We start from the raw sequence: 24,733 nt of genomic DNA on the forward strand, positions 1-24,733 counted from the left end.
TGGACTATTAGAAGAGTTCATGATTGAAACCCTGAGAAATGGAGAGTATTATGGGATAGCTTTTTCCCACATATGAAGATGTAGCAAATTGATAACTCTCCAGCTGGGGTGACTAAAAGTGCATCTATATATGTTCCTATAATTCAAGTTTGATGCAACCTAATTGGTTTTGTATGCCTGTTTCCACTTGATTTTTCAAGCTGGTATAAAGAATTTTGAATGTTAAATGTTCGTTGCAGTTTTGAGGAGAAAGGTACATTTGTAAAAATGTGTTTTCTTAGTTGTATGTCCTTTGCTGAGTGGCAGCACTTGCTTGTTTACTTGGATAACTGTATATGAATACACAGAAAACTGGGGGAAAAGCCCAAACACAAAACTAACCATCAAACACTTAAACCTTACACTTTTTCTAACTTATATCTTTTCCACTACTGTGGAAAGCAGCAGGGAGCTAAAGAGGACAATGACCAAAGAGTAGGATGCCAGAAGGAGAATAGAATTACAGCTTTTTCTTAGCAAGAGATCCCTTCTATTCGTCCTGCAGACCTGGTGACTTCTTAAATATTGAGTGTATATGTTTGTTTTGTCTTGAATTTTCAGCTAGAATTGTTATATTGAGTTATGGGGCAGCCAAATCAAAGGTGTGAGGATACATCAATGCTGTAGTTAAAACTCAATGCAGGGCAAAGGTATTATTATTATTACATTTTATTTAGTACTATACTAAAGTACTATATAATATCCTACGTAAAATAAATAGCAATAAATAAATAAATTTTAGAACTGTGCGTTCATGAGAAGAGGATACATATTCTTTGGTGCACTGGTGGCAAATCTGAGCAGCACTGTAAGTTGCTGAGGACTTCTTCTTGAATAGAAGTAGGACCCAGAGTTGAAACCTGGCTACCTCCTATGTAGCTCCTGTGATACCTGAGTCAGGTTTTTCAGATTTAAATGCCAACATATAAATTCTGAGATGAGAGAGTTTTTCATGTATCTGTGACAAATGCTGCATCTCTGACTGAGCCACTTTATAATCACTGCCATCTAATCAGTACTGCTTTTCTAATCTAAATATGAAGGTGTTCTGTTTGCTAAAAAAGTTAGCAATTCCAGTCAGACATTTTGTCTTAACCTACAAGAAACATAACTTTGCTTGTGCCACTTTTCAGACCACCGAGGTAGATGTGCATCACTAGACCTTTAAATTATGCAGTGAGCTTCTCCCTGAGAACTCAGATGGTCAAACGTAAGTCAAGGAGTCCTTGTACTAAATAGAGGTTGCTAAAAATGTATTAAGTAACCAAAATTTGAAACAGCTTTTCAAGAGAGGACAGAAATAGGAAAGGTTTTATACACTGTTTTCCCAGGAATCACTTTTCTAAGATGTGATTACTCTGCTTTGCTTTTCTTCAACAGCATAATTAGACAGACGTGTTGGGATCAACTCCTCTATGTTTAGGAGTAATTCAAACACTATAATGCTGTGTTTAGCTGTGAGCTAAACTGTAAATTAGCTGTGAGCACTCCAGAAATCATCATTGCAGCTCAGCACATGTGGGGTTCAAAACCCACAAACAGGCTGTTCTTGCTGCAAATGACATTTTTGTTTGTCTCAAATGGGGATCCATGTAGAACGGGTCACTTAGGAGCTGTGTCTCTCTTCCACTTCTAATTAAAACTAGTCATTAAAAAGAGGAGGAATTTAATCTTCATTATTTGTAAAAAGTCAAAAAGTGATTTCTGTCATAGCCTTTCAATGGCAGAAGAAAATGCCTTCCCTGGAACACCAAGGCTCCTCAGCCAGGAAAGCATCATGCCAGGAGATTTATAATAAAAGAGGTCTGTCAAAGATCTGGATATTAACGATTCACCCTTTTTAAGTCTTATGGAAGAGGTTTGCACCTTTTTGTTACAGAGAGACAGACACTTGCTTTCTGTTAGCAAAAGGTATGTCTTCTATTCCTAGGCGTCAAACCAGCTAAGAACTTGGGTATTGCGAGGCTTTACATTTAAATTTGGAATGTCAGATTATCCTGATGTGAGATATGACGTCTGGAAAACAGGGCATGCCAGATCTGCGTTTCTGCACAGATGAAGTGAGGTTTTATTCTGCAAGTTTTCATATGCCTTCGTAAAATCTGAAAAAAAAACCAAACCAACTCCAAACCCAGAGGGCTGCCTATTCATTCAGCAAATGAACTGTGATCTGGCACTTCCTGGTGAGGAAATGTTGGAATATTTGGGTTTTGTTTGGAAGTTATGAACATATGCCAGTTCTGGGATAATCCTGCCACTGAATTCCAGTATTCTGGTCTTCTAGATCAAGTTTTCCTGAGACAAGTTTGAATAGTTGAACACCTCCAAGATCATTAGTGGTAATGAGTGTGGTATATTCATCATAAGAAGATGAGCTCTGTATTTTGGAGAAACATATTCCTAACATGTTAACTGTGATCCCTCATAGATCTAGAAATTAAAAAATTGTTTACATTGGAAATATTATGGAAAAGGCTTGCTTCATTTTAGCAGTAAGATGGGCATTTGCTTTCCTTTTATTATAAGAAGTGCAGGTTTTACAGCCATGGATGCTGCCCAGCTGCAGAATTGTTTGAGATATTGAATCAGGCCTTGGCTATTTTAGGATATAGGACTGATTTAGGATTATTCTGGAAATTGATGAAGTCTTTACTTTCTTACCAATGCTAAAGGAAAGAACATTCCCACAATCTTGTATGTGTACGCTTGGTCTGCATGATGCGTTGTGAAATTTGCTACTCCTTTCTCTAGTATCTCATCAGCCTGCTGATGTGCAAGTGTAATAAAGCTGAGTTGAATGTCAGCACATAGAGTACTCCTGACACAAGAGAGAGGGATGAAAGCAGCGTGGAAGAATTGTAGCCTGAGGAACATTTCAGCCAGTCTACCTTGATCAGCTTTAAATGGCCTTGGCAAGTCTGAGGTGTAATCTGGAAACAAACTTGGAAGGCAGCAGGCGTGTGAAGAAATTGGGATAGGAAGAGGATCTGTGGCCCACACTGGGGAGGGAATACATACAGAGCTCAGAACATGACCTGGGTTCTGCAAACAAGCAAGCAAGCAACAGAATGCTTTATTACTGCTTACCTTCATCCCAAGTCTTCAAAACACTCATAGTGTTGCTGTTCTGGTGCTTAATTTAGCTGATGGGTAAATTATAGTTAATGTTCTTCTGGTAGTAAGTGAACTAGAAATCACTGTTCTTGCTCTCAACTACAAAATAACTGAAATAGTTCTGGCATTATAAAACTCACTTGATTAAAATAAAGTCTCATACTTAAGCTTTTAATGACTAAGGTAGTAAATGTCTTTGGTTCTGCAGTGGCTTTGTAGCTTCTTCAAATTATTCATCAATTATTACCGCAGTATGGTGGAGTCAGTATGTTGGTGTGTGTATATAAGCATATGGGCATATTTTGGTGTATATATAGGGATTCTGTCTGTGCACTCTAGATATTATATATGTTATTGTTCATATTTTGGTATGTTATATTACATAACAGGTTGGAGAGGGCTTGGAGCAACCTGGTCTAGTGGAAGGTGTGTCTGTGGCAGGGGATTGGAACTGGATGAGCTTTAAGGCCCCTTCCAATTCAAACCAGTCTATGAATCAGCCAGTTGCACAACAAGGGCACTGTTTCCAATGGGAGGTAACAAATTAAAGGACAATAAAAAGGGGGATGGGAGGTGGGATGTATCGGCTGCATAATCCTAAACACAGCTGCCTTTAATATTGATTATCATTCACTGGCCTGAGAAATGTGAGCCAAGTCTGCTAAGCTGTCTGTTCTCATGACCTACAAGATCTCCCACTTTGTAGATACTGGAGTGAAGAACTTGTGCAATGGCAAAGCATGTTAATGATGGGCTTTCTGATTAGAAGCTGAAGTACTTGTTCTAGGCCTAGTGGTTGAATCCTATGCCTTGCCAAGAAAGTAGCAGGAGTACAAACAATACAAAGACTTATGTCATTTGTATAAAGTTTCATTCAACCAAGCTATAAATTGTTAATGGTGACTGCTATGCCTTCCCTCAGCAGTTATTTAAAGATCATGTCTTACTCGTACTGGTTTAGATGTGTCATCTGTCTGTCCCCATCTCTCCCCAATTTTGTGTAGTACTTCAGTACATAGAAATCAGTTAGCACACTCTTTCTAAAACCATACATTAAGCTTTTGGTGGGTATGGGGCCACATGCTAGTCTCTTTGTAGAGACAGGGTGCTGAAAACCTGCTGATGAGCTCAAGTGGTTGACTGCTCTGATTTGTGTGGTTAAGAGAAAAAATGAAACTGGTTTATGAACATATGGCAAACTGAATCCCATTTTGCTCATCTTAATCATCACATACCTGCGTCTGTCTGGAGATCCTGCAGTTTAAGTGCATGGGCCCCATCTTTCTGAATTGGCAGGAATTCGTCCTAAGCTTTACAGTAAATAAAGGTGCTCCTGTTTTCCCATAAACACAGTCTTCAGCTGCTGCTTGGTGGGGGTGGGAAGAGGTGTGTGTTAAACATGTTCAAAAAACTGTGAAAATGTTTAAATTATTTTGGAAATTACCTCATATTCCAGGGTAGGAATATGCACCTAGCTGTGGGCTTCAGAACACACCTGAGTGCATGGAACTAATTCTCTGAGATAACTGGAAGAGGTAGCAGAGGGTTCCCAGATAGTGGTGTTTGCAGCCAGATCCCTTTTGTATCTCTTCTGCTTGTTTGCTGAAGAGACTACAATCATTTTTAGCCCTGTCTTCTCAAATTCTTCTGCTCATTGTATACCAATTTAATTGGAGGAGTTGATGAGAATATCCCTTATGCCTCCGTTTAATTTCCAAATGCACCGGGGTATGTACAAATACTATCGCTCGGCTGAGTGCTCATTTTGATTTAGTAGTCTCATTTTCAAGTAATAATTTGAGTTCTTCCTTCTGTGGAGACAGTACTTTTCCATATATGCTTATTTGTAATGCACCAAGCCTCTCTGTATAATTTTAATGATGTTATTTTTATTTATACTTAATTCTGTGTTTGTGTTGAGCTTTGCTCATGAATATTCCATAAAATCTGTTCTTTCTTGGGGGTTTAGGTGAGGTTGTAAGAAAAACAATTTTTCATAGAAAAAAAAACAAATGAAAGAATTTGATTGATCACCACAAGCTGTTTGATATTTTCTTAGTAAGCAAGAAAATGTGTCGTTTCTGTGGAGTGACTGTATAATAATAAATTTAACTCCTTTATAAGATTGGTTGGGGGGGGGGGAGGGAAAACAAAGGAAAATGTCCTTCTTAATCTCATGGAGATAGATGAAGCCCGCAGTGTGAAGAAGTCTTCCAGTGTACAGAATTCTAAACATAGCGTATTTTACAGGTTTGAGGTTTTTTATCAGACTACAATAGAAGTTACAATTTTTTCAGCTTTAATTTGTATTTTGCAATCATATTATGTATTATCATTTAATACACCAAGATAAAATGAGTATAGTTATATCGTGTATTTTAAAGTTATGTCCTTTACTATAGGTATATGTACCAACACATTATCATCTATATGTAGTAGTAAAAGCACCTTTGGATCAGAATTTATGGTCACTTGAAAGAGGAGACTAGAAACTATTTCCATATGGACAGTTCCAAGACATTTCATGAGGTGCGGCATTGTAACATGACTTGTGCCGTGACACTTGATTCCAAGTGTCACTGAGGATAAGTAAGTCTTCTAGGAGGCAAGATTTATAAGGAAATGCATTATACTTGCTCATTCTAAGGCTGTACATCTTATTACAAATGAAACCTGTTCTATCTTTGAAAATTCCTAGCTGTTGAATTGAGGCTTTTGTGAAGTTGCCTTTTTATGATAATACAGTCTGAAGCAACAGATGATTGCTGGCGAAGATCCATTGCTAAGAGTAATGGATTTAACTTACTGCTGTAACTTATTTAAACTTTAACTGGCCCTCACTGGTTTCATTTAAAATCATGTTGTTCTTTGTGTTTGTTTAATAATTAGAATGGTTAAGAGAATGGGCTTTTATAAATGGCATTCTTTAACTGTTTGTGGTTTGCGTCCAGTCACCTGTCAGGATGTGTTATTTCTGCTCTGTGCTCTTTTGTATTTTCTAAAAGAGAGTACAAATTCAAGTGGCGGAGGATTTCATGTTTGTGTTTTCAAATGAAGGTGTTTCATTTAAAATTAAAAAATTAAATTAAAAATTTAAATTAAAAATTAAAAATGAAATGAATTCAAATGAAGGTGTTTCATAATATTTTTATCAAGAACCAGTGATTGTCCAAACATTTATTAATAATACATTATTATTATTAATAATATTAATCAGCAACAGAGTTTATTCCCATACAAGTCAGGGAGGATCAGAACGGATCTTTTCTCTTCATGAGCTTGTTTATTTCTCTGAGACTTGTAATAAACTGGCAGACTGTTGTAGTTGCAGCCACAAATGTCTGTCCACTGAGAAGAATGACAGATTTCACATGGACAGCCAGGTATCCATCTCCTGAAGAGATTCATGTGGGGGTCAAATTCCACTTCCTTTTCAAGTGATGTGGCATAGTTTTTACATCTCATTTTTCTTTTGTTTCCCAATTTAATATACACAGTGCAGGGAGACTGCCTTATTTAGTAGAGATTTGAAAAATCAGTACTTTTCCCCTTAGAATGAGCTGTATGTGATCCTGTATACAGGACAATCCCTGCTTGCTCCACAGATCATCTTCCTTGCACGGATGGGGCTGATTTAGTTCAGCTTTGTGTTCATCTTCTTTTAATTATCTGTTAATGTAACATGAAGTATCATCATCTGAGAAACTTAAAGTTGCATTGATTTTATGTAGAGAATTGTGATTCATGGAAGAAAGTGCCTGAACTGTCTGGTGAGAACTGTGCAGTGAAGTTATGAGGATAACTCTTCCACATTTCACCCATACTCCAGGCATTTTGGTGGAGTATATTGCAAATAATCAGGTCATGGCTTTTTCTTTTCCTGTCTGGTAGTACATCATGTCATAGTAAGTCATGGCAAGTTTGAGGATCAATCCTAAAATACTTATTTTAAGAAGATGTTTGATCACAGTGAAATTTTACACCTTCTGTGAATAGCAAGCATGAGATGGAAATGGCATGGATACTGCTTTCAAGTGTCACTATTTTTGTGACTGGTTTTTGGACATCAGAAGGTCCATGGGTTGTTGCTAAAGGACCTGCAGCAGAAGAGTGATCCTGTAGTCTGTAAACTGAGAATTGCTGTTCTGAAGTACGGCACTAGGTGACACAAGTGGAGACAGATCAAGATATGCTACTTTAAGGCAAAACACAATTCCTTGTGCCTTTTACACCAAAGTACAAGCAGCAATTACAGCTTCCTTAACAAGCTTTGTTACATAAGGTCCCTCAAATATAATGTGGGAAACTGAAGGCACTGAACAACTTGTAAGAGCAGGTGCTTTATTTGTTAACCATCCTGCACAAAGGGCTCGTTTTCAAGGAACCCAGAGGATTGGCTTCTAAATTGCTTTGATGCCCAGTTCCACTAATAAAAATGGGAAAATATCCCACTTTGTATTTGTAGAGAGTCTGTGTCAGTTCACTGAGTGCTTACAGACTTTTCTGAGGACACATGTAGTTACATAAATGAAATGGGCATGGCCAAACTGTCACATCTCTGCAAATGCTCCTTTCTGCATGGGCATGCCCATCTTTGGAGACTGTTGAGCACCCTGAGCTCCCATTCAATTTAGATGTGAGGGTACTTATGATTTAGTTGCATTATGGATACTAGAAGAATCCTTTAATTTTTGTAATCTATACTGAGATTTATTAAAAATCTTTCATGTTTCCTGCCTAGGTTAGAAAAACTTTGAAGTTTCTTATTGTATTTTCATAGGGTTCTGCAGAAGTGTGGTGTTGTACTGTCGTGGTTTAAACCCAGCCAGACAGCTCTTTCACTCACTCCCCCCCTTCTTTCCCTCCCCCTACTCCAGGAGGGACGGAGAGGAGAATTGAAAAGAATGCAACTCCCACGGGTTGAGATAAGAACAGTTTAGTAACTAAGGTATAACACAAATCACTGCTGCTACCACCAATGATAATAATGATAAAGGAAATAGCAAGGGAAGAGAATACAACACCTCAGCACCAGCCGACCAATAACTCCTCCCCCTAGCCTGACCAAGCACCAACCAATACCTCCTCCAACCCTGCAGTCCCCCAGCCCTTCCGGGTAACTCCCAGTTACATCCTGGGCATGATGTGCTGTGGTATGGAATACCTCTTTGGTCAGTTTGGGTCAGGTGTCCTGTCTCTGCTTCCTCCCGGCTTCCCCTCCTCCCTAGCAGAGCATGAGGCTCACAAGGTCCTTGGCCAGACCAAAACATCATTGTTATCAGCTCTGTTCCCAGGCCGAAAGTCAAAACACAGCACTGCACCAGCTACCAAGAGGGAGAAAAAATGACTGCTACTGCTGAACCCAGGACATGTACTTATCCAGGAAATAGTTACATGCATAGTGCTGTCAACTACAACTAAGGAAAATTTCTGGTATTAAAAACATCAACCCAAATAATATGGTTTGTTACTTATTTGTAGTCAGTACAAGGGGTATTGTGTCTTTTTAAAGTATAAAGGTATTATGCAGATTAAGGAAGATGGCTTCAATCTTCTTCGTACTGTACTGAGCGTTGTACAAACATGGGGTTTTTATAGCTGGTAATGAGATCATAGAATCATAGAATCTTAGAATCATAGAATAGTTAGGTTTGGAAAGGACCTTAGGATCATCAAGTTCCAACTCCCCTGCCATGGGCAGGGACACCTCACACTAAACCATATCACGCAAGGCCTCGTCCAGCCTGGTCTTGAACACTGCCAAGGATGGAGCATTCACAACCTCCCTGGGCAACCCATTCCAGTGCCTCACCACCCTAACAGGACAGAATTTCCTTCTTATATCCAATCTAAACTTCCCCTGTTTAAGTTTGAACCCGTTACCCCTTGTCCTGTCACTACAGTCCAAAATGAACTGTACTATATAGATACTACATTTGCTATTGCAAATAGCAAAGATAGATACATTTGCTATTGCAGTGCTGTGTTTACTGTATCTAGTATGACTGTCAAATCTGTAATAATTTCTAGAAATAATTACTATGCCATGTAAGGGCCTAAACTTCCATTTTGAACATTTCCTTTCCTGAAGTTATGTTTTTTCTTCTGATACTTACTGTAAATCAGAACTATGCTGAAAAGACACTTTGCATCTCTTTAGCTAAGGAAAAAATAACTTGAGCTAAGCTATTTTATAGAAGAAATAGTTTTACTGCCCATATAAAAATCTCAGTAATATGTTGGTAAAGCTTTTCTGCCCGGAATGTGTTCATGGGAATAACACTTGGCACATGTCTTGATGTATCATATTCTTGCAACTAAAGAAGTCAATGCTTAAACAGAACACTAGAAAGGAAATGCAGATTTAACCAAAGGTGTTGCGCACTGTGTGTAGAGTCAGACAAAAGCAGGTGCAACAGAGATTTCTGTCTGCAATCTGATTTCTGTGTGTTATATTACCTTACCATGCATCACAGAATGCAACATTAAATGTCTTTATCTGGTTCGCTCATTGATATTGAAAAGTCTATCTGCCTACAGCTGAATTCCGCATTCTTCTCCTATGGATGCAGTAGCTCTGACTACTGGAAACTTTGCAACTACTTTAACATAAATGTGGTTTGTTTTGTGGTTTCAGTTATGTTTGCTCACAGTCTCTGCAGTGAGCACCAGTGAAATATCATCCGCTGCTGGTTTACTTCAGGCTGTGTTTTGATCAGTAGGATTCATTCTAAGATATGCAGTTGTCTTGAGTTGTCCCATATGTAAGTGCTGATATAGATAATATATATCAGGACTTTCCTAACTGAACTTGCTTCTGACCTGCTGCTATTGAATGTACAGTGGAAAAGCATGTTCACTGCTAGACTGATGGGCTGATCACTGACTTTGAGAAACCATGTAATTTCTATTAGCAGAACAGAAGAGCAGCTGTAGCTTTGCCCAGAGGCCAAAGATGATGTCTAAAGAGAGAAATATAAAGGATAAGCATAAATGGTATTTCCCTTGAGTACACTCTGTTTTTCAGATGTGCTGATTGCATGTAAGAGCAGAGAAGCACACTGAGTATTTTGAAACACTTCCTTCTAGAAGAATTTGGAAGCAGCATGCACACTTTGGGTAAATCATGATGGTTTTGTGACTTTGCCTTCCAAAGGGAGGTGAGTCAGGTTTCACCTCTTGTTTAGCCTCCATACTACCTGGGAAACCAAAATGCATGTGTCTTTTTGAGATCAAGGATCTTGAATCTCATCATCATTTTCCTCTGCTACTTGAATATATTCCCCAAATCTCTGCTGCAGTGGAAAGCTGCTCTGAATTGCTCCTTGAACTCTGTTCAGCTTTCCTCTTCAAGCATTTCCTTCCCTGTCTTTTCATCCTCCCCAGTTGGCCTCTTGCTGTTGGATTTCTCTCCTTAGTCCAGTGCCACTGGAGTAGACCATGTACACAGAGGTGACTAGTCCATGAGTCCTGGCCCAGAAAGGAAAAGCACATAGGAAAAAAATAAATCAGCTTTATATTTCTTTAATTTGCTTAATATTTTATACTCACCATTTGGTGGAAGGGGGTGGAGGAGGAGGTTGTTTGTTGCCTTCATTTTTGCTTGTTAAGTGTAGATATATGGAAGTTATTTAGTTAATGGTTTTCTGGCTTCTCATCATCAACACAAGTGAAAAGTAGTTTAGCATTCAGTTGAGACCAAATGTTTTCAGATAAGCAGATTATGTCTTAAGGCGTGTTTATTGGTATTTAATTATGCATATCTTTCCATATAGCGTATGGCATTTATGCACAGATGCAACACATGCTATACTATTTGGCTTGATTTGGCTGCCATTAAATGATGATAACAATGATAAATTATTTTTTTATTCTGGATTTAATGCTAGATTCTTGGCCATAGCATACTTAAATGTCACTTACTTTACTGTAAGTAAAGTTTTGATTCTGTTCACAGGATTCATGAACTTTGGTGCTGCTTTTAAAACTCCTAGTGGCAAAAACTGTATGAATATACTGTATGAATATACAGCTGGAGATCAGTAACAAGTGGTGTCCCTCAGGGATCGGTGTTGGGACTGGTCTTGTTCAACATCCTTGTCAGTGACATGGACAGTGGTATTGAGTGCACCCTCAGCAAGTTTGCTGATGACACCAAGCTGTGTGGTTCAGTCGATACACTGGAGGGAAGGAATGCCATCCAGAGGGACCTTGACACGCTTGTGAGGTGGGCTGATGCCAACCTCATGAAGTTTAACCATGCCAAGTGCAAGGTCCTACACCTGGGTCAGAGCAATCCCAGGCACAGCTACAGGTTGGGCAGTGAAGTGATTCAGAGCAGCCCTTCAGAGAAGGACTTGGGAGTGTTGGTCAATGAGAAAATGAACATGAGCCAGCTTCATTGTGAGCTTGCAGCCCAGAAAGCCAACTGTATCCTGGGCTGCATCAAAAGGAGCTTGACCATCAGGTTGAAGGAGGTGATCCTGCCCTCTACTCTTGTGAGACCTCACTTGGAGTATTGTGTGCAGTTCTGGTGTCCTCAACATAAAAAGGACATGGAACTGTTGGAACAAGTCCAGAGAAGGGCCACGAGGATGATCAGGTGACTGGAGCACCTCCTGTATGAAGATAGGCTGAGAAAGTTGGGGCTGTTCAGCCTGGAGAAGAGAAGGCTGCGTGGAGACCTCATAGCAGCCTTCCAGTATCTGAAGGGGGGCTATAGGGATGCTGGGGATGGACTCTTCCTTAGGGACTTTAGTGATAGGACAAGGGGTAATGGGTTAAAACATAAACAGGGGAAGTTTAGATTGGATATAAGGAGGAAATTCTTTCCTGTTAGGGTGGTGAGCCACTGGAATGCGCTGCCCAGGGAAGTTGTGAATGCTCCATCCCTGGTGGTGTTCAAGTCCAGGTTGGACAGAGCTGTGGGTGGCATGGTTTAGTGTGAGGTGTCCCTGCCCATGGCAGGGGAGTTGGAACTAGATGATCTTAAGGTCCTTTCCAAACCTAACTATTCTATGATTCTATGAATATGCTTTTGCAAATGTTGTTTATGCATGAGCTGTAAACAGTTTGTTATTGCAGGGTTGTCTTGTGCCATACTTGTATTAGACATGAGAAAAAACTGGAACAGGGAATTGTACTTGCCCTCAAATACTCTAAATCCTTGTTCTAAACAACTTTTCCTCTAGTTTTGGGGTATACAGCATATATCTGAATCACTCTCTTATGCCATCTTATGCTCTTAAGTGAAATGGTTAATGTGATAGATACCAAACAGCTGGAATGAAAATTTGTCCCAGGGATGAATTATTGCATAGCGCTGATTCTTCAAAACTTCCACGAGCTATTCAAACAACTTATATTTTCTTTGATTCCGCAGCAGTAGTAATGTGAAAACATATGACATTTTGCTAAGCTAAAATATTACCATGAAAATGAAAAACAAAACAAATCTACATATTTTTAACTTAATGGGTACCCAAAAAGATGTCAAGTATATTGGATTCTAGCATGTTCTGTAGATGGCTTGCAGTAATTTGTGTGCATGTTTAAACTTATGGCAGGGGTAGAGTAAAATTGATTTGGATAACTTATTTTGATAGGAAATGAAAAAAATTAGCAGGTGCAGTAAAAAGATGTGAAAATCAGAAAAATGTGGCCATTATGCTTTTCAAAGACTAACAATATAATCCTTCAGAGCAGTAACACATGTGAGGCTGAAGCATCAGAATGAAATTTTATTTACAGAAAATTGAAAAGAAAATATTGTGAGGGGAAGATGAAACACTGCTTTTCCATTTCTCTCTCTTTCTGGAGTTCCACAGAAATTTGAGAATCTTCCTTTATATCAGATCCATCTGCCTGTCCCAAAACCTGGAATCAAGGACTCATTTTGAAATTGGACAGACAAAGCCTGTACACAAGGTTGTTTTCAGTAAGCATGGGCATTAACAGCAGGTTTGTTTCAAGATTTGTAATTAGAACTAGCTGACTGCTCCAAGAAATAATGTATCTCCCTGTAACCTAAATGCTTTGATTTTATATCCATTAAAGTTTCCCAAATTGCCCATGAGTTAAGAGAAGCTTATCTCTGATGGCATTATGGGAGCTGATGTGGTTCAAAGTAAATGAGCAAATTGATTTGAAAGGTAATTCTCTATAGTCCCAGACTGAAACTTGAGAAAGAAATTCCATGTAGCCCAGCATGTTGTTTTGGTAGTGAAGTATCTCAGTACTGATATAGAACAATACAAATATTGGTAAATAATGCCTCAGTGCAAATGTAAGAGTGGGATAGTGGGGATGGATAGTCTATATACCAAGATTATAATTTGTTTTCCAGAAACTGACTGGCTCAGTAGTTGGTATCCTTCATCCATCCTGTGTCTTTGTGGTATTTTTTTTCTAAAGGTAAATTATGTGAGTTACAATGAAAAATGCCAGTATGTGGACAGGGAAGTTACCCAGATTTTTCATTTCCTCCGATGTCTCCATCTACCCCTGATGTATTTCCCGAGTCTTGGCTTTTCACTGGGCTAATTCACAACTCACGGATGCCCTCTTAATGCTTTTTATTTCTGTTACCTGGTGAAAAGCTTTCTGTGATTCTGCAAAATGATTCTTTTTGTTTCTGAAAATAAGTCTAGGCTTTCTTCCTTCCAACAAGTACAGATTGATTGGGTTTGGGATTTCTTTCTACCTCATTTTATAGCATCATTTCATTGTTTATTTTTCTCATCCTGGTAGATAACCTGTAAAGAACAGGTTGTCATCAGTTTGTTCTAAACTTTCTCACATTACTGTGGGGAGAACAGGAGCAGGTCCCCGTTTTCTTACAACAACTTTGTTGTGATGTGTCAAATGGGAACTACTGACAGTTCCTTTCACCAGGATTGTTGCAGTGTCTTCACAGCAATTGCCTTCTCTGTCGTTGAAAAGTTGTTAACTTTCCTGATTGCTCTCCCATCATTGGTAACAACTGTTTGAAGAGGACAGACTCAAGGGCTCTCTGTGTGAACTCGAGGTGAAAGATGTTCTGCATGGCTAATTTAAAGTAATTTTCCCATGGAAAATATGGTCTTTAGGGGCTCTTCAAGAGACCCCTACCAGTTTAGTGCTGACCAAATAGCAAAAGGATGGTGCTTGTACAAACCATGAGAAAATCAGGCACCTGCATTTAAAAAAATGGCAAAACATTTATCTGCAGCCATGACAAGGGGCATGAGAAGTGATACTCAGCTGTAATCTGTGGCATAAAATCTGTCCTCCTTGCTAACGAATATATTAGTTCACACATTTTTCAGTATTTATTTGCATGGTGAAATACTTCTAGGAAATGAGAAACTTTTATACAAATCTCATCTTCTCCATAAAGGAAAAATAGAGTAATGATTTTACAGTGATGTTCATCACTGCGTGATCTGGTATGGGTTAGAGAGTGACAGATTTATATTCAAGAAATATATGAACATACAAAGCAAACATAATTAGTCTAAAAATTCTCTTTATTCCCCCTTATCTTCCTTGCAGACATCAGTACTCTACTACTTACACATTGGTATTCTCTTTCACCACAGAAACTACAATAGCAGCTACTCATGGTACAACAAGCTCCACAGGGCCTTTTTGTACGTAGAAGCACAGTTTTGCCTTTCCTCACTAAAGTATTCACAGTGTAAGACATTTCTGTAACAGTGGAAGTTGAAATTTATGTGGAAAGGAGGTGTCTTTGAATAAACCTTTCATCAACTGACCACACACAATTCCTGGCTTGCATGAATCTTCTCAGGACTTTATCAGGTTTGGTCACAGGCTGGTTGGTGTCACTTCAGCCTTTGAAAACATTTTTCACTTGCCTGTCCTGGATGAACAGGAGCTCAGACTGAGACATCACAATTTCCAGTGTCTGATCAACCTGTGAAAGAAAACCTGGATGTACTGAAAATCCAGACAGTGCTCTCCAGCCCGGGGAATGGTTCCTGAGCTCTGTGCAAAACTAGGCTTCTTCTATAATTGTGTTGTTTCACTGTAATGGCATGTTGAGTTACTTTAATTCAATAGCCATGACACCATATTATTCAAAGAATGTAAAGGATCAAAAACCAGTGGACTCTGCAATGATCTGCAGAAACCCTGTTCTCATTCCTTTGTAATTGTTTCTTTGCTATTCTAGTGTAGAAAAAAATAGACAAACTTCAGCTCATATAGCAGGCCCAGACAAGCCAAGCAGATAGTGTAAAATTAAATAGATATCTTCAAGGAAACAAACAAACAAAACCAAGCACAAACCCTCTCTAGCAAAACTCATAGGGTAAAAGCATGACCTGAAAATACAGAAGCCACTGCAAAATGAATCCCTGCAGGCTCCCTGTAGAAATGCGAAGGAACATGCTTGATTAAGCCACTGCTAACCTTTCAAAATCATGTTTCTCTGATATTTATTTCTTGAAATAATAAAAGGGGACATTTCAGATGTTGGAAAGCCATAATGTACTCCCTTGCTTGCTACTGCCCTTTTCTAACTTGAGTGTTCCTCTCCCAGAACAAACTTTTGGAATGAGAAGTAAGGCCTTGGTTTGTCCATTTTGATGACCTTTATACATTTTGTGGCTCTGCACTTGCACCAGTTAAATTACATAGTAAGAAAAGTTACATCCCTTTTTTTTAGGTCTGCTTAGGCCTTAGTCTGCTCAGTGACAAATGGTAAAACACATTCACAGGTCTATGTGAGCAGAACCTCAGGTTTATCGCATGCAGGAGTGGTTCTCATCTGCAGACCCGCTGTACTGTTGCTCCCTCCCTCCTGCCTCAGCAGGTCCAGGTTGCTGGACAAGAAAGGGGGATGAGGCAGGCTCCAGGCTGAGTGCAAGGACCAAATCGGTATCCATGTGGGCTGGGCATAAACCTCGCTGCAGCTGAGCTTGTCTTCAGGGTGACGGTGCTGGGTGTGGGATAGCTGAAGCCCAGGAAGGAGCTCCCAAAGGCAAGGTTGGTATCAGCAGAGGAAACTGCGAGCAGGAATCATGCATGTTTTTGCCATGTGTAGGGCCAGAGAGGTGACAGGTCCTTGAGAGGCAAGTCTGTTCTGCTGTTTGTAATAATTAGTAAATTATTTCCACCCTCACATGTTGCTCTGCTTTGCCTGAAAGTGCATAATTTTATATAATTTCCCCCAAATTGCTCCCATGGTGCTAATGGAAGTTTTTTTCCCAGGGCACCTTAGTGAGATGTTTGTGTTGGGGATTGCATATTCTATACTGTTAATGAATAGAGGCAAGAATTTAATAACTTAGGAGTTTAGAAATGTGCAGAGTATCTTGGGAGGAAAGCCTTTCCTCTGAGCTCCCTCACTTCATTGCTTGCATTTACTGCAGGTTTTGCATGGGTCTGTGTAGTACTACAGAGGAAACCTAGAGGTTCATGGCAGACAAATGTGATTCAGTTCCTGTTTACCAGGGAATCAATACATCATTTCAAATAATCCAAGAAAAATGGTACCAAGTTAACACGCTGCAAAATTCACCTCCATTAGAGATTGGTACAAATAATTTTCTTCTTTATATTTTTGATGTGATGCTAAATTATTCAGCTTAAATTCATGACTAATCTCTGGCTTTCTGTTTTTTCCAGTCTTCATAAAAATGCCAAATAACTACTCTAATTCATTAAACAGCTTGCACTTTATTTGTAGACCTGGCACCACATGCCTTAAAACTGTTTAATAAAAATGGAATATCTAAGCTACCGTGGTGTAAAATAGGAGAAGAATGTTTTTTGCTGGATCTCTGTGGAAGATAGTGAGTAGGAATCTTCTGGATTGCTTTTTAAACCATATTTCATATTGACATTTGCTTTCTGTCATAATATTATTTTACCAGTGAAACGAATGTCCTCAACAAGGCTGCCAAGTGGAAAATAGATTTGGTCTTATGTTGACCCCTCTTTTGCTCTGGTTTAGCGTTCCATTTTGCAACAGGTATACTATTTTAGATAACAAATGTTCCTTTCCTTAGCTAACCATCTATTGCAGCTTTTTTCCTAGTAGGCATAAACTGCTGTCAGGGCTTACCTCAGCTGGTACAGCAGCTGTGAGCATGCCCTGCTGATCTCATGGAAAAACTGGAGCTGGGAAACTAAAATGTCATGAAAATAGCTGAGGATGAGGTTTTGAGAGACATATTCCTGTAAGTTTTTTGAATTAGGGATGTGAAATGTCCAATTCTGACAACAGTGACAGATTTATGGGCTTGGTACATTAATTATTAAGCAATTAAATATATTAAACTATGAGTTGACAGCACCAGAGAGCGCTGCTCTGTTTTGTGTAAAACCAGGGGGTAGCTGAAATGCCCTTCTGCTGTCATGGCAGAATTTTATATTGCATTCAACATTCAAGAATAGTGTCAAGGAAGAAGCAATTGAAGGATTACTTCTTTCTGGTGTGAAACATATGGGGAGATGTTTTGCTATAAACTGCATATTCACGTGCAAGACAGAAAGAATTTAAAAGTTTTTATTTGTTGTTTGTAGTACAAAAAAATCAAATCATTTCCACAACTACTTCGAACTATGTTTTTGCTCATATCAAGGTAACATCTTGGGATTTTCATGCTTTGAGATTCATCTGTGGGATTCCTTTGTGTTGGATAAGTGGTACATCTTCCTTATATCCTTCACCAATAAGCTCAATAGATGGGGCCAGTGAAGGAAGAAAAAGAACATATTTCTCACATGCATTTAAAGCACCTCCGATATTACGTCTGCATTCCTACTTTAGCAAAGACTTAGGTGAATGTCTTGATAGATGACAAGATGGAATGTTAAGTGTTTTCAAGTGAAATTAAAATAACTGGATTTTTGGTTTTTACAAACACAGCTTCAGTTTGCTGTTCAGTATAGAGAAGTAGAACTTAAATTCTAGATATGTAACAAAATACTGCCTGTATAGAGCAGAGGAATAATAATGCTTTTTGGGAAAAAGGTGAAGTTTTAAAAGCCCCAAAATGAACAGTTCTGTAGATACTTGATACAACAGTTGAATCCCTTGTAGTTTTATTTATTTATTTGCTGTTTCTTCACTCAACTTTCTTTCTTCTCCCCCTCCAAACTTAATGTCCTTGAATATTCTCCTTATAGTCATTCAAATATCTGGTGAAGTTCCTAAGGCTGCAATTTGCTTGCAATCTTCCATCTGTTTCCTGTTCATTGTAAACACATCTAGTCAGATCTTCAGCTCTATAAAAGCATCATATGAAGTCCGAGGAACTACATGGAATTTCTTCAGATGAGAATCTCTCTTGTGATATTTTTGCCATTTTTGCTGAACCCAGACTTGTTTTCACCACATAATTACAGGTTTTTCACCATTATGATCACAAATTGATACTAATTGCCTGATTTTTGGCTGAAGTCCACATTCACAATTTTTTGAAAGGATTTGTGTAATGTGGGTGTGAACTTATAAAAATCTTTAATCAAAACTCCCTTCATAAACTACTTCTCTAATGAAATGTTTATAAAAGGAAGGGTTTTATTTTCAGCACTTTTGTTGTGTTGTCAGACTCATGTCATGGTGACACAGGCCATGCTGTTCACTGCCAGACCAGATGACAAGGACAGCTTCAGGTTAAAAATGTATATTTACTAGTTAGGCTACACTTGGCAATGTCCATGTGCATTGGTTTTTGGCCTCAAATACTTCATCTTCAGTTGCCTTATTGGAAAAGTTCCTTGCGATGCAATGAAGGACCAAGGTGTATGTACTGTTTGAAAAAATTATTCCACTACATTAGTAGCCAGAAACTATATCCATAAATGAGGTAGAGTGAAATGATATAATGGAAATAATCTAATTTCCTGTAAATTATTTTACTTGGTTTTACTGTTATTTATCATAATTACAAGTAAAATCCAGGATAAAATAAGAGCTGGAGAAGAAATCTGAAGTGATTGACTTTGCTTGACAGTATGTTTTTATGTTCCATTAGGAAGCTACAGCAAACTTAGATTTGTGGCATTTTGTGCCTAGATACCTAATTTGCTTTATAATAGTCAATCAGTAATTAAACTATGAAATGCTGACTCTGAGCAGGTTTTCTGTGAGCAGTGGTTTTGTTGTTTTTTTTATAGCTGCAAGTGTCCCCAGATGTAAAGCTTGTTTGTTTGTTTTTAAGCATATAGTGCATGTCACCAGGAAATAGCTCCTAGCAGCTTTCGGTAAACAGACTTCCTAATTAATTCTTCTCCCAAATATGTTTTATAACATCTGTAATTAACCCAAACCAAATTCAGATTTGGCACTGGCATTCAGAATGCCATCTTAGAGGCAGATGATGCCCCATCCAAGTAGTATTCAAAGGCAGGTTGGATGGGGCTTGGAGCAATCTGGTCTAGTGGAAGGCGTTCCTGCCTTTTGCAGGGGGTTAGAACTGGATGAGCTTAAAAGTCTCTTCCAGCTCAAACCATTCTATGATTCTATGATTTTATTACCACCAGTAGTGTGTGTGTTGTACCTTCAGCACCAGTTTTCATGGTCTGACACATGTTGTAAGACATTCTTCTTTTTGATCCTGATGTCAGGATTTCTGGGTACTTGGGAAGTAATAACACTCCTCATCTTCTATTGAAAAATACAGACACTCAGTTTGCTCTGAATAGATTTCTGTCAATAAAACACAGAACTTGTAGAAATGAGTTTCTGTTCTCACTAATAATTATATGTTTAACACCACATTGCCATGAAACTGAAGTCAATTCATGTTTTTGTTCCCCAGAAGTGTAAAATAGGATAGCAGTTCACAACCACATTCATAAAACTTGGAATTAAAGGCACCATGTGTGTCTTTCTGGTAAAGGCTGCATAAGAAATCTTGAACTGTTGATATTTTAAAATCATAAGCTTTTCTTTCCACGGGAGTTCACACTTTCTGTACCTGAGAAAGATGCAGATAAGTTGCCACTACTGGTCAGGAATAAATACTGAAGCAAAATGAAAATAAAGGATTCTATATATTCCTGCGTATAGTTTTGGTACTCTAATAGCTGTGATGTATATAAATCTAGAATGTAGATTTCAAATGCAAGTTTAGATTTTACATCAACTTAGCAAAAACAGATCAATGAAAATGTTTGTAAATTTACTGCCAACAAAATATATTATTGTGTTGCTTATTTTTGATGGATGTTAAAATATGAGGCACCTGCCTTTATGCAGTATAAAACATTGCAGATACTGCAAAAGTCAAAGAGAGATATTAGAAACAAGTTCCTAGCAAGCTGACATCACAGTGGTGTCAGGCAATTCAACAGCCAACGGCAGACGATGAGGCCATTGTTTGAATTTCCTTACATTCCAGTATTTTAATGAGGACACAGCAGCTTACTGGTTGTCCCTGGGGTCCCATCGTGTTAGCTGCCAATGGGCCGAGTGCACGGAGCATGGTCAGTAGTGAGCCCACAAACAGTAGTGAACTGCATACCTGGGGGTGATAAATCTGCTTCTGCAGAGTTTGGCAGCTACCACCATGTTCAATGAACCTGTGGAAATGAAGTTTTCCTCAGACATTAGTCCTGCAAGTACAGAGCATCTTCATATACGTACAGCATGTGCATTGTAGCTTATTTCCATTGTAACTAAAAATTAGTATGAATGTCCTGGGTCATGTTCTTGGTAAGTTTGATGAATATAAAGCTTCCTACTGAAGATGAGTTGTGTGACAGTGGGTGGCTGTCTCTAGGGAGCTGCCTCATAAATACTGATTTGAATTGTTGTCTTCAAGTGATCAAGCACTACAACAAAAATATTTTTGTCAGTTTTTGGCAAATATTTTCATTAGCTCAGGTACTTACTTATGATTGGTGTTGCTTATTAATAATTTGAATAAGAGAAGGCACAGAAAGTTACTGGAATACAACAAAAGTTTAGTAGCCATGGTGAATCAAAGAGAGCAGAATTTAAGATTCAATTCCCTTCAGACTTGTACTAAATTAATAATCTTTCATTGTTTGGTATTCTAGGATGTGATGTCCACATTCTTCCAGTTTGGGGCTTCCATCCAGCAGGAAGCCATCATCATGCTGAAAATCATGCAGGATTATGACTGGCATGTGTTCTCTCTGGTGACCACCACCTTTCCTGGGTATCGAGACTTCATCAATGTCATTAAGACCACAGTGGAAAATAGTTTTGTGGGCTGGGACATGCAGAATGTCATCATACTTGATACCGCCTTTGGAGATGCCAAGACCCAAATTCAGCTGAAGAAAATTCATTCATCTGTCATCCTGCTCTATTGTTCCAAGGATGAAGCTGTCTACATACTGGATGAGGCTCGTTCCCTGGGCCTTACTGGCTATGATTTCTTTTGGATAGTTCCCAGCCTGGTTAGTGGTAACACAGAAATCACTCCCAAGGAGTTTCCTTCAGGACTCATTTCAGCATCTTATGATGAATGGGACTACAGTTTAGAAGCTCGTGTACGGGATGGCCTTGGGATTATTGCCACTGCTGCATCAGCCATGCTGGAAAAATACTCCTTCATTCCAGAAGCAAAAACAAGCTGCTATGGACAACTGGAGAAAAATGACCGGCCATCTCACACCTTGCACAAGTAAGGCTTATTGGTTTGGGGTTTTCCCTACATAATCTCTGTGATTTTCCATTCTGTTGCCGTTGTATATTTCTTGAAGGAGAATAGTGGTTTTTGTTAATCCCATCATGCCCTTTTTAAGCAATGCTTTTCAGATGTTCTAAGGGAACATGGAAGAGGATTTGCTGCACTGGCTCATGGAAATGACGGTATGTGCTGGGGAGCATAAATACAGCTCTGGATCTTTGTAGAAGTTGACAGAATCTGCTCTTAGAGGATATGAGGCTAAATTAAATAAATTGTGCCTTTGTGTACTGTAGTTATGAGATAACATTGCCAAAATGCTCCGGAGGCTGTGCCTGAATCACTTGGATCAGCAGGAACCTGGTTATATTTTAGAAGACAAGCAATGTGCAGTGTTAAAGAGGTGTCCCTGGAAATTATAGCAGTATTAGGTTTGTTGGGTAGCTTATATCACCTAATAACTGAAATCTGTCACTTTTGCTTCTGAGTATTTTATTTTTGTCACCTGTACTAGAATAACTGTAAAAATTAATTTGCATTAATCCAAGTTGATATGGGTGTTTTCTCAAAACAGTTTGTCATCTGGGAACTGCCAAGGTTTAAGTCAGGATTCTTCACTGCTTGGTACTCATGGTTACTCATATCCAAAATGTGTAATTCATGTCACACAGTAATATTTCTTCATTTGTTGTGTGAGGGGAAGTAAAGGGATCTTGCTTTTTTTTTTTAATAGCTCTTTAGAGTATCTAAGCAGTATTTACGAAATTTGTTCTGACCAAATTTTGCAAATGAAGCACTTTAATGAAGAGGAGGTTGGAATTGGCACAAGAAGAAAAATAAGTGCTGATTTCATATAGGAGACTGTGGAACATTTTTAATCTTCTGAGATGTAAGTCCAAGTCCATGTTTAGATTAGGAGTTGATTGCCATATGATGTCCTGGAACAGTTGCTGTTTTCCATGAAAATGACATTTTTCAGAAGCACTCTTAAAAGCCAAATACAGGCAAATAAATGGATTTTAACATTTCATGTATGTATCTTATAAACAGTGTGATCAAAGCTCAGAAACTTGCACCCTTCTCCTTGGAGAGGGCTTGCCTTTAGTATGACACACTTTTTTCTGACATTGCTTTTCCTCTTTCTTTTAAAACTGTGTAAATTCACTGAAGCCATCGCAGAAAATCTGTGGTTCTTTCCCTGGTGCCCCAGTTGCCCCTGGGGAGTGTCAGGAGGCACTACTGGGGTGATTCTTTAGTCCAGCGTGGCTCCAGGAGAGCTGTTGCACTGTCACTCGTGTCAGAGTGAGCTGCAAGGCACCACTGGGACGAGTGTCCTGCTTGCACCCAGCATGTGATCCTAATGTCCACTATTAATAGTTAAAGTCCAGTTTCTGTGAAAGTTATGTTGTATTCTGTCATCAGAAGTGTTGATGTTTAATAAACTGTGGTTCTCTTGGAAGGGCCACAAAAGCTTGAATCTGTTTTAAAAAGGACTTCTACCCCATTTTTTAGGTACTACACTAACGTAGGCTTGAATTAGGTGCTCAGTATTCAGTTGTCTGCCTTCAGACAATCTTTTTTTTTCTCATTAAATCTGCATGACTACAAGAATTGGGCTTGTGAGTGTTAGAGCAGCAAGGTTAGACTTCACCAGGAGATTCTGCAGTGTATGATTCTTCCCTGTGAGGGTGCTGAGGTGCTGGCATGGGTTGCCCAGAGAAGCTGTGGCTGCCCCATCCCTGGCAGTGCTCAAGGCCAGGTTGGACGGGGCTTGGAGCAACCTGCTCTAGTGGAAGGTGTCCCTGCCTGTTACAGGGGGGCTGGAGCTGGATGAGCTTTAAGGTCCCTTCCAACCCAGACCAGTCTGGGATTCTATGATGCACACAGAAATTATTAATAGAAGTTGTAATATAGTGCACTGTGGTTAATAAAGTCATTTCTCAGTGCAAAAAACTGAGCTATGAAGTGAGAATGTATTTTCTATACTGAAGATACTTTGAGCTTCTGAAGCACCACAAGAACAAGAAGCAGTCTGGTTTTAATTTAGAAATGTCAGAATTACACTGAAATGAATAAACTTTAAATAGTCCTTCTTATGTAATAGCTCCCCAAGACTATTCTTGTCACATATAATCTGCAAGAAAAGCAAGTATATACAAGCAGTTAGCAGTGCTAAGTAATCTCTGGGAGCTGACCAGTCTCTCCATACCAAGGTGAATTATATAAATTCATTGTAGTTCCTTATCCTCATCACTAAATCCTAGGTTTCTTCCTTATGTGACAAATCAATGCCTAAATTGGGATTTTATTCTGAAATGCAGTCCTCACAGTTTCCGGTCACAGTTAGTGAAACTTTATATTTTAAACTACAAGATAAGTATATATGGTGCTGTATTAGGGAGCTAACATGAAAAAAAGATTTTAGGACATCCTCACAATGAAAAGGGCTAAAAGTAATTACAAACAGCTTATGGACATGGGATCTGCCACACTGTGCCTCCCTGCTCATGCTGGAAATCAAAGCTGGAGAAGGAGGATTGCACGCAGGGACACTGCTTGTAAGCTCAGCAGCAGAGAATTCAGTGGAAAGCAGGGAAGAGGCTCTGTAAGGCAATGCATGGGCAAAACCAAGCTCAAGAATGGAGAAAAACTTCAGGATTTTTAGACTCCATCTATTATTATGACAGTCTAATTCAGTTTTACACCCAGTATAGTATTCTAAGGCTATGTCATAATAGCTAATCTGTTTGTAACTGAGGTTTGGTAATGCTTTATGTGCAACTTCCTGCACCTTGATAGCAATTTTCATCTTCATTTATGAAGAAAACCTATGTAAAGAAAGCCATGAAGTGAAAGCTCCTCCTCCCTCTTTCTCAAATCCTTTCAGTATTAAACTGGATGAAAGATATATATGTTTTGAAGCACACAATGAACCTTTTCTCTGTCAGTGCATTTCTAAGATTCTT

At 38.8% G+C, this 24,733-nt stretch overlaps 1 protein-coding gene across 4 annotated transcripts in view; it reads left to right on the forward strand.

Annotated features, from left to right (window-relative positions):
* The window catches only part of GRIN2A (glutamate ionotropic receptor NMDA type subunit 2A), a 180,319-nt gene that overhangs the window by 79,075 nt on the left and 76,511 nt on the right, over window positions 1-24,733 (forward strand). For all 4 annotated transcript variants that reach the window (XM_057418953.1, XM_057418954.1, XM_057418951.1 and 1 more), the window contains one exon: window positions 21,172-21,764. In XM_057418953.1, coding sequence (XP_057274936.1) covers window positions 21,172-21,764 — 593 coding nt within the window. The remainder of the gene's footprint in view (window positions 1-21,171; window positions 21,765-24,733) is intronic.

The sequence above is a fragment of the Pezoporus wallicus genome, unplaced genomic scaffold (genome assembly GCF_028554395.1).
Source record: "Pezoporus wallicus isolate ANWC-B61680 ecotype Strahan unplaced genomic scaffold, APGP_CSIRO_Pwel_v1 contig_7071, whole genome shotgun sequence".
NCBI lineage: Eukaryota > Metazoa > Chordata > Aves > Psittaciformes > Psittacidae > Pezoporus > Pezoporus wallicus.